Here is an 11,620-nt window from a genome sequence, read left to right as displayed (position 1 = left end):
TAATTCCCCAAAATAACATGATTGATTCCACCCAACGCTCTTTGCCAAGTACAAATCTCCACTTTCATTAATTTTGGGCCGTCTTATTCAGTTTTATAGCATTGTAAAACAAAGTGAAGTGTTGTTGAAATAGTATTGAGTAAAAGTTGACATATTCCAGTCTGTGATTATCATCAACATCCATTCCTTTAATTTTAGTCTCAATAATTCCTAATTTCTGCTTTTCTAACTCAAACATTAGGCGTCATTTTCTATAAATGAGGTTTATTGACCATCAATTCCAAAAATAACTCTAAAACTAAATAAGTTACTGTCATGTAGTGTTGAAAACGTCAAAAAAGTGATAATACTTTGAAAAAAAACGGAAAAAAACGTAAGAAATAGTTAAAAACATTGATAGAAAGCATCAACAAAAGTGTTGATTTTAATTTTTGACGGGAAGAAAACACGAGGGTTAAAAGATGAACATTTTAAAGTGTCACATTTAGAGCTCCACACTTCCTGAACCAAGTCAACCCGTGATCTCCTCCCTCCTTTCTACTCCTTCTTGCTCCTCTCTTTTACATGAACATCTATCCCCTCCATGTTGAGTTCCCAGAATTCCTGGCGTAGCAGCGACAGTGACATCAGAAGCCCAAAATACCCCGACAGCTGGGAGACAGCAGGCTGCTTCTGCACTGCGTTAAAATAAAGATCTGTGGTTTTGAACCAGAGACACACAGATCCACATCGACTAAACTGATCATGCTCTCTCTGTGCAAGGAGCTTCTTTTTTAGGAGATTTCTTTAAAGCTGCAAGACGATGCTGCACGCCTGTGACGTCAACTCATATTTATAACCTTTACATGGGGATGTAAAGGTCAGATGTGGAGGTCGTTGCTCCAGACCAAACTGGACTACTCTAACAGCTGCAGACAGGTAGAGGGGAAGGCCGATGGAAAAACCCGGAAAAGACCCAAACTTAAGACTGTAGAGCAGTGGTTCTTAACCTTGTTGGAGGTACTGACCCCCACCACTTTCATATGCCCATTCACCAAACCCTTCTTTATTGGAAAAATAAAATTCAAAACACAGGTATATGTTTTACTGGTACGATGCTGTGAGGATCGGTTTGTTGATGGGTACAAAGCCGAGAACAGGCAGAAGAGCCTTTTCATCGAAATCTGGCTCTCTTCACCTTGGATTTAACGAGCGTTGTGTTCTTGTATTGTCCATCTCCATGCAGCTTGAGGAACGGTTCTCTTAGTTTTGCCGCTGCTAGACTGGACTTGCTCAACTTGGCATTGCAAATCATGCAGTTAGGACGCTGACTCCCATCACGTTCCGTTATACAATGTGACTACATATTGGACATATTCGTCCGACAGCTTTCTTTTTTTGCTCGACATAGTTAGTATGAAGGGTTTAAAATATTAAGAAAGAAATCACACGACGTACCATAACGACAGTCACAATTCCACTACTGAATTCCCTGCAGCACAGATAGGCCAAGCGATGTTGCGTGATCACATGCAGCCAATGATGGCCAAGCGGGGCGTCTCATCACCAATCATATGAGTCGGGTGTGTGTCTTGACCTCCGCCGAACCCCTGAGACTGACTCACCGAACCCCTGAGACTGACTCACCGAACCCCTGAGACTGACTCACCGAACCCCTGAGACTGACTCACCGAACCCCTGAGACTGACTCACCGAACCCCTGAGACTGACTCACCGAACCCCTGAGACTGACTCACCGAACCCCTGAGACTGACTCACCGAACCCCTGAGACTGACTCACCGAACCCCTGAGACTGACTCACCGAACCCCTGAGACTGACTCACCGAACCCCTGAGACTGACTCACCGAACCCCTGGGGTTCGATCGAACCCAGGTTAAGAACCACTGCTGTAGAGGTTTAAAAAGTGATCTTTCTGTGATGGTCTGGTGCGGTGCTTTGGTTTCTTTGTTTATCCTTCTGTGGTTTTTGGTCTGGTCTTGTCCCCTTTGTGTTTGTGGCTCAGTGTTTCCCCAGTAAGTGTCTGTTTGTCCTACTTCCTGTCTTATTTTGATAGTCTGGTTTCCTGTCTTGTCTAGCTTTGCTTTGTGCCCGTCTAATTGTCCCGCCCCGCGTCTCACCTGTTCCTGATATACCCTGTGAGTTTTTCCAGTTATATCCCTCGTGAGTTTCCACCTGTGTAGTTTTCCCTGATTTTGTATCGCCTTCCCCTGTTTTGGGATTTTGGATTTAGTTCCCTGTATTTTGTTGGACTGTTAAAATAAAGCCCTTTTATGAAGCTCCCTCCTGCCTTCTACTCCGGCTTTCCACATCACACTTTATCTGAGAAACAAAAGCACCAACATGTCTGTCTGTCTGTCTCTCTGTCTCTCTCTCTCTCGCTCTCTCTCTCTCTCTCTCACATTTACAAACAGTCACTACTGCCCTGAAGTGCTGTACAGAGACAGAGAACAGCATAAGAAAAACAGCATAATAAATAGCCGGATAAAAACCTTCTAAAAACATAATATTCCAAAAACAATAAAAACAAAACTATATTTACAATAAAATATCCCAGCTCAGCTTTTGTTAGAAGCCAGTGCAAAAACCCAGCATGTGTTTTTAAAAGTGATTTAAAGCTCTGAGTAGAGGAAGCTGCTCTAATGTTGTGTGTGATAGCAATAAGCTGATGTGTAGCATTACAACATGCAGTGTACAGCTTCTTTTTCTACAGAAGCCCCAAAAGGCGAGGTGAAAAACAAATTGTGAGCAATGTTGGCGAAAAACCTAAGTTTATCTCTTACACAGGAGATGTCATCTCATCCCTGTGTGTGTGTGTGTGTGTGTGTGTGTGTGTGTGTGTGTGTATCTATGTAAATATATACCGTGTGCAGCCTCTCCCTCTCAGAGCAACAGAGGACATTCTCCATGCAGCTGTTACACACCGCCTGCAGCCGGATGTCAAGAATGGCTGAGAGGCTGACACACACACACACACACACACACACACACACACACACACACACACACACACACACACACACACACACACACAGTATCACTATAATCATGTCCAACAGTCGCTCTGTGGCAAGGTCAGGTTATAGAAAGATGCCCTGCAGGCAAACGCATTATAAATATGTCAGAGAGAGGAGGAGGAGGAGGAGAGAGACACAGAGAGAGAGAGAGAGAGAGAGAGAGAGAGAGAGAGAGAAGAAAGGAAGGAGAGGATGAAAGAGAAAGAAAAGAGCGGCGAGGAGAGATTATAATTTCAAACGTCTGTCTGGCGTTCTGTCGGCTTCGATCTCTCGCCCCGATGCCGAGCCCGCCGCCCTCCACGCCGAAACTCCGTGACCACAATTAAGTTGAATAAAGCTCGGGCCTCCAACGGCCTGGATGTTACCTGTCGAGGTAACGACCAATCAGACGCTCCGAGTTCAGCTACGAGACTGTGTGAATCCAGCCGTGCCACGCTGTTTACTTGTGGCTATGTCATAACCTCGACAACCTGCAAAGATCAGGTGTCTCTCCTCTGCCGACTGCAGCGCTCTCTCTTTTCTACTGGACCACTTCCATCAGTCACTTAGACACAAAAACATGAAATAAAGGGGTTGTAAAACAAGAGTTACCCTTTAATAAATTCATAAACAGTTCAAAAAGTGAGTTAAGAGGATGGATATCAATGTCATGTCTGTGTGTTCAGTGCAGAGCTGGAGTCAGGTCAAGGTTAGCGTAGCTTAGCTTAGCATAAAGAAATGCTAACAGCTAACCTGCTTCTGTCTGAAGTTTAAAAATACACCAAGCACCTCTAAAGCTCCTGCCGATTAACATGCGGTATCTAGCTTGATTGAGCCGGACTTTAAGGGGGATTACGCGCTGAATTACTAAACAGCTGCACACGGTGACTTTCCAGAGTCTTGTTGCCAGGTTTGGTAACAGAGACCAAAACTAAGACCTGTGCTCTGCTCGCCGACCAACAAGATCTGGCAACCCGGGCCTGAGATGGGAGGTTAGATAACTAAGATTAACTTCTTAATAATGAAGGTTCTGTACAATAATAATAGGTATATTTGGTTTATTTTTCTCCCAGCTGGTCTGGAACTCTACCCCCCTCCCCATAGTGCTTTGGTCTATGTATGAGTGCCAATGTATGCATGCCATGGTTGTCTTCTTCCTTGTCTCGTCTTGTCTGTCCTAATGTTGTTTTAAATACCATGTGATGTGATTTTGCTGCAACATAATATCCCCATGGGGACGATTAACATGAACAAACGAAGATACACTGTTGTAACGCCCTCTTAAAATCACACGTTTCCATTTGATAATGTCTGGGTTAAATAAATCAGAAACAAGGTGGTATTAGTTAGGTAAGGCAAGCAGCTGCAGACCGTCAGCCAATCAGCAGTCAGTATTTTCCATCGCCACACAAGAGTCTGTGCTGTGAATTGGGAAAAAGGAAAACTACAAACCAAGAGGCCAAATTACTCAGTCAGATGTTGGTTTTTAATCTTGTTTATGGTTTTTATGAATTTTTGTATTCTTGCAGCAACACTTTACCTAAAAAAGATTTCTCTAACAATATTCTAATGTACATTATTAATCAAATACTTGTCAACTATTTAATAATCAATTCATCATTTTGAGATAAGTGCAAATTCTGTGATGTCAGCGTGTTAAATGTGAATAAGTTCTAGTTTCTTCTCTCCTCTGTGACAGGACACTGAATATCTTTGAGTTGTGGATAAAACAAGACGTTTGAGGACGTCATCTTGGGCTTTTTGGGAAACACTGATTCAAATTTTAGAGACCAAACAACGAATTGATTATTTGAGAAAATAACTGACTTCTCAACAATCCAGATAAATTGCAAGTTGCAGCTGTTACTGTAAATTACACACTGTAATTTACAGTGTGTACACTGTGACAAGTCAAAATATCTGCTTTGAAAGAGGTTTATGGAAGGCCAGAGTAATACGTTGTAATACCAAAGATCTACCACTAGATGGCGCCGTAAACCAGCCATTAAGTGAGCAGAGAGATGCTCCGACGGCATCCACCTGTCCTGTTCCTCTCTGCTTTATAGTCGGAGTTATTTAGAAGACTAAAACAAAACAGCTAAGTGATGAAAAGAGATAAAATGAGAAAAGTCTGAATGAATGACAACAAATAGTCGACGCTCAGTGCAACAAATCAAACGCCGACTATTTCAAAACGTTCAGCTCGATCTCGTGAAATGGCGTATGTGTGACACGCCAAGTCATTCGCTATTATCAAGACACATTCTCGCTTTTTGGGCATGTATTTGCGGCGTTTGGCCTCCATTGACTTACATTTCTTCAACTCAACAGTCTGTTTCTTTCTTCTTTTTTTTTTATTAAAGCCAACCTCGTTCTTGTTTTCCTAAATCCAACGCACGTGTCTCGTTTCCTAAACTCAACCGGCGGCTTTCTTCTCACGATAACACGCCAAGCAACGTGTATGTATGTTTACGTTACAGCGTTACAGAGTCTGTTGAAAATGTTGTTTTTCATGTTTTAACTAAAGCTCTTTCCTTTCCTGGGAAAATCAAGTCCAGGCTTCCAAAACATTGTCAAGAACAAACTTTCCATCATTTTTAAATATCAACTCATCAACATAACTGTGTAGTATACTTCAGTCTAAAGGTCTAAAATTCTATGACTTTCCCAAAACCTTTCCAGGTTTTCCAGACTCTGGGGACCCTGCGAGCAACATAGTAACTGGGGTGCAGCAATTAAAGGCCCACTGCGTCATCTTAAAACATCATTTATTTAGTGTTTATTTAGGCTATAAATAGTATTTTTTTTTTCTGCACGTTGTCGTCCTTTAAAGACATTTTTAACCACCAACATTTTCTTTTGTAATAGAAAACAGATTAACTCTTGTGTTGTCTTCCCATCAATCATGAAAAAAAACACACATTATTATCACCTTTTCCCACATTTTTGTCACTTTTTCAATGTTGTGAGTGCTTTTTTTAAAAAGGTTTTTGGTGTTTTTGTCCAAAGTATTTAGATTTTTTAATGCAACGCTTATTTCAACGGCCAATCTTATTGAGATGATTACAACAATTACCTGAAAACGGGTCAAATTTGACCCAAGGACAACAGGAGAGTTAAGGTGGGCATTTGTTTGAGTGACTTTGCGTTAATAGTTGTGTTTGATTCACAGAAAGCCGCTCCATGACTGATCCGTGCGAGTGTGTCCTGCAGCTCAGGTCGGACACACCACAAAGTGACCGAGGCGTCGGGATACATGCAGCGTGAACATAAACACAAGGCGTCACATCTGTTTGCGTCTCTGTCTTCCAGCTGTGATTGAAGGGACGCGTCGACACACATTTCAATCAGGATTTGTTGTCCTGTCCTGTCGTGTCTTTTTGTCCTCTTTGTGTGTGTGTGTTGACGCTCCTCTGACGAGCTGCCACATCTCAGGAGATGACGCGCAGAAGATTTAATTACTGCAGTGTCAGGAGGATAACTAATAACTAGCCGGTCGTACAACTTATGTTGTCAGTTCATTTTAGCCTGTTTTTGTATTAGTCTGTAGTTCCTGCAAATTTAAATTTAAGTTAACTGGTGATTGCTGTGTGTGTTCTTCACCTGTCAGCTTAATTGCACACGGCTGTTGATTTATTATGATGGAGATTGTTGAACACCCTTGGTCATGTTTGTATCTTAGCTTAGTTTAGAGTATGTATATATTGTGTGTATATTTTTTTGTTTTGTGTGTAAGTACAGTGTGAGCAACAATGCTCCAAAGAACAATTTCTCTCGTATGTGTCCTCATACCTGGCGAATAAAGCTGATTCTGATTATTTACTAAACAAACACTGAATACATGATGTTCCAAGATGACGCCGTGTGCCTTTAATTTCTCTGCTGCTCTTATTGTCCCCACAGTCCAGGAAAGCTTGGAAAGGTTTTGGGAAAGTTACAGAATTGTGGACATTAGAGTGAAGTATACTACACAGTTATGTTGAACTGAAATTTTAAAATGATGTTTTTATTTTAAAATGTTCTTGAAAATGTTTTTACACCCTGGACTTGATTTCCCAACAGGGAAGATCTTTAGTTTTAAAAACAGGAAAACGACTTTTTCAACAGACTCTGTTCAACACGACATCGTGACTTTGCATAAACATGCACGCCGACTTTCTTAACCCTTGTGTTGTCTTCCCTTTGACCATGAAAAACGTATTTCCCCTTATCTCAACGTTTTTGTTGCTTTTTACAAAGTTTTTTTATGCAGTTTTTGTATTTTTTTTTATTCAATTTTGCCACCTTTTCCCAACAGTTTTCACCCGTATTTTCGACTCATAGTGGGTTTATTATTATTTGCTATACATAATTCCTATGCATTGTGTATGGTAACCTTGACAATGTTGTTGATTTCTTTGCAGAACCACACACACACACACACACACACACACACACACACTCAATTCCAAAGTGAACCCTGAGGACTAAAGATCTCAGGTGCTGAGTGAGTGAGTGAGTGAGTGAGTGAGTGAGTGTGTGAGGCCACATTGGCTCAGAAAGGTATACATGGGATTGAGACAGCGCTTCATGAGATCACATGTTGCATTTGACCACGTTAAATAACAAAGATGTTATCGCCGATACTTCCCGGTTGGGTAAATTTCATTTTAATTTTGAGGCTCTCTGCACGACCAAGGCCCAGGAGACAGCCGGCTGATTCCAAATTATTTTAAAATTCTTGTTTTACAAGCTGGACAACAGGTCTGCTCCGTTCCCTGGTGGTGTGGCGTGCTGTTGTTTACTTTGTAGTTTCCCCATGGTCTCCGAGGTAAACATCACAACGCTTTGAACTGTGGGTAATTCCCTTTGGTTAAGTCTGCATCAAGGCAAGCTCACAAAAAGGGCTTTAAAATTCGACAATGGGACAGCCGTAAGCCTTTAGTGAGTCCGGACTTTGGGATTAGGCCCCAAACACACACACACACACCCACACCCACACACCCACACCCACACCCACACACACACCCACACCCACACACACACCCACACACACACACACACACACACACACACACACACACACACACACACACACACACACACACACACACCTATCATCGGAAATAGTCTTTAGATGTAGTCGTTTGGGCTTTGGTTTCATTTTATAGGCCTGTTGTAGATGTTAAGTGCCCTAAAGTTCCTCAAAAGATACTGTTCAATTATTTTAAATTCTGCCTCATAAAAGTAAGATTAAATTATGGGATTGGGTAAATATATATATATATATATATATAAAATACATAACAATACGTGTGAAAATCGGGATATAAAAACAATTTATTCGTAGTATTTTGTATGACTTTCCTTTCCATTTTTCTTAAACTTTCTATAAGTTGAAGCATCAACAAGCATATGGCACTGACGTGTCCTCACCACCAGAGGGTGCAACTAGGAGCCCTGCTACCCCATCAGTACCTCGTAAATCTCGTTTCTGCTGACCTCCAGTGGTTTAACTTCTCTCCTTGCAGCAGTGACGTACGGGCAGCTTCACTGCTTTTCACTCTGGCGTCAAGATGCAAAATAAAAGAGACACTTAAGTAGACTTTTTCGTAAATAGAGTAAAAACAAAGTGGAATTTTGTTCAGATTTTGGTGGATTGGATTTACTCTGAAGCATCAGAGACACACACACACACTAACACACACACTCACAGACACACACCCACACCCACAGACACACACACACACACACTCACAGAGACACACACACACACACACTCTCTCTCTCTCTCACACCTTTCATGTCTTTAGCGTACCTAGATGAATAAAAAGCTTTAAGAATGATCTCAAAAAGAAGAGCTTATCTCTGTTCCTGGTAAAATGTGTATAAAGACATATAGGAGTGGGAATCACCAGACGCCTCCTGATACGATATTGTCACGATACTTATGCCACGATACGATATTATTGCACATTTAAACATCTTGCACTCTATCACGATACTCGGCTGTATCAATTTTTCCCCCCACGCCTAATAAAGACGTAGATGCAATCGTGGAAAAGGGCTAAAAGGAATAACACTTTTATATGAAATGTTGTGCATGTTCAAAGCAGTGAATGACTCTGCCACACACACACACACACACACACGCACACACACACACACACACACACACACACACACACCTTTTACATCAGTGTGACTGTAGTTCTGAGTGTCTGGAGAAGACACTGGAAACAATACTGCTGCTGCCATGTTTTATTTACCACAGAAAGAAGAGAGAAGAGAGGAGAAGAGAGGAGAAGAGAGGAGCGCTAAAAACAGCAGAGAGGAGAAGAGAGACAAGACGAGAGGAAACATCTGAGTCACTGTACATAAATAGGACAGATCCTCCATGTCGACTGCGTCTGAACAGAATAAAACAGCATTTTTATGAATGAAATGAGTTGATTCTGGCTGGTTAAAAACGGGCATTTTACTGTTGTATGACAGACCGTTGCCATGGACGTGGTCCGGATCATAGACTTTGGAGGAGCATTTTTAAATCAACAATCAATTCTTTTCATTCTTCATCTTTTGTTATTGTTTTGATAAAAAAAAAAAAAAAAAAACATAGGCAGAAAAATACACATGCTTTTTTGAGTGAAAATATTCACACATTTTTGTGCAAACACACACACATGTAGCAAATGTGAGGAATTTTAATTAATTTTTAATTTTTAATCTGTTTATTGATCCCCAATGGGGAAATTTCAATTTACACTGTGTCCACAATTTGTTAGTTATTAGTCACACACAGACCTGAACTACACACATCTGTACACGCACTAATGGAGAGATGTCAGAGGGGGGGGGGGCTGCCAGCCAAACCAGCGCACTGAGCGGTTTGGGGGGGGTACGGCGCCTTGCTCAAGAGCACCTGGCAGTGCCCAGGAGGTGAAGTGGGGACTTGAACCAGTGACCATCCGGTTCCCAACCCAACTCCCTACGGACTGAACTACTGCCTCTCTAAATAAATAAATAGATAGATAGATAGATAGATAGATAGATAGATAGATAGATAGATAGATAGATAGATAGATAGATAGCTGGAGCATAAATAAGATAATAAAAATCTGCCCAAATTGCTAATGTTCAGTTTATACAGAGGTGTTCTTGGTGAATACAATCAGAACAAATCAGGGGATCTTATCGATCCTGTGAAAGCAAGACCTACAGGACCAATATTAATAATAGCAGTTTGTATTTTAAGTGTTGTTCTCCTTTAAGAGCCACAAACAGATGCTCCACTTTTAAGGGATTGAAATTCTTCACAGACACAGTGAATCAAACATGAGGAACTGCTCCGTCCATGAAGAAGACGTATCACAGGGTCAACGTTTTCTTTTCCTTCTCTCGTAAAATCCACAGTCTGACCATGAAGAATCAAATGTACGTAGACTGCTCACTGCAAACGCAGCTCACTGACATGAGTTATATAAATAAAACCAACGGTCGACTGTGGGACTTGTGGAAGCCAGTCATTACATAACACCAAGGCCGTGGAGAGAGGAAGGGCATTATGGGTAATTTGCCGCCTGAGGTGAGACAGTTTAATCGACTGATGTTGTGACGTCTCCATGAATCAACACAGAGAGGCATCCAGTCATGATAGCGTGAATATTAACAACTTTTTCTGCAGCTTTGGACACAAAAGAGTCAAGAGTAAAAATTCAGAACTCTACTTCAGACATTATTAAGTTGATTTCAAGTTAATTTAAATCTTCTTTGGATCCCCCAAAAAGTCTTTTGAGCTTATCATTCACCAGCAACACACATTTTGTGTTTTTATATTTCTTTTTGCACATGCAATTCACCAAGTTACGGCTAGGGCTGAAAATTTACACTGAAATCAACATGTTTGTGAGTGATTTGGTGAATTTAAAGAAGTTTAACACGGAGGTCTGACCTATCTGACGTGTCTGCTCTGTTTATTATCTGATTACTTGGCTAAGGATTTCTATTTCTTTCGATCTAACTTGATGACACAACCACTAAGCTTCATGCAAATTGTTGGATAATGATGTCACAAATATGAAAATGAGCGCATGACATCATCCCTTAACAAACACACACACACACACACACACAAACAAGTTAACGAATGTTTACCAAGATCTATTTATATATATATATATATATATATATATATATATGATTTTATCACGATATGATTCTACTGAAAGACAATAAATCATCGTAGTGAAGTGTTGCCCCAATAGAAGAGGAAGAAGTGTCCATGTCTACCTTGAGCTGCACCAGGTGGACGTCTACGTGCCGGTTGTCGCTGTCTTGTCCCGCGGAGTGTGTGAGCTGCGTGACTCGGCCGCTGGTCGCCCTGAGCCACGTCTCGATCTCCGGCAGGTGGAGGACCACCTTCCAGTCGGCGCCGGTGTGGAGGGGCGGAGGTTTCTTTGACCTGAAACATAAGAAGAAATCATTCCTACTACAGACAATAACACTTTGGGCCCTATCTACCCTATCAGATGAATAGCAATTGCACCTGCACCAATCTGTGCGGACATTGGTGTGCTAGTCTTACAGGGAGGTGTGTTCAGGTGCATTCTGGGCGTGCTGGTCTTACAGGGAGGTGTGTTCAGGTGC

The 11,620-nt window shown here is 41.5% G+C and overlaps 1 protein-coding gene across 1 annotated transcript in view; it reads right to left on the bottom strand.

Moving 5' to 3' along the window:
- akap6 (A kinase (PRKA) anchor protein 6) overlaps positions 1 to 11,620 on the bottom strand; it is a 158,542-nt gene that overhangs the window by 142,511 nt on the left and 4,411 nt on the right. The window contains exon 2 of the mRNA XM_034859174.1: positions 11,264 to 11,435. Coding sequence (XP_034715065.1) covers positions 11,264 to 11,435 — 172 coding nt within the window. The remainder of the gene's footprint in view (positions 1 to 11,263; positions 11,436 to 11,620) is intronic.

This window comes from Etheostoma cragini, chromosome 20, assembly GCF_013103735.1.
Source record: "Etheostoma cragini isolate CJK2018 chromosome 20, CSU_Ecrag_1.0, whole genome shotgun sequence".
NCBI classification, from domain to species: domain Eukaryota; kingdom Metazoa; phylum Chordata; class Actinopteri; order Perciformes; family Percidae; genus Etheostoma; species Etheostoma cragini.
This window is presented reverse-complemented; position numbering and strand designations above follow the sequence as displayed.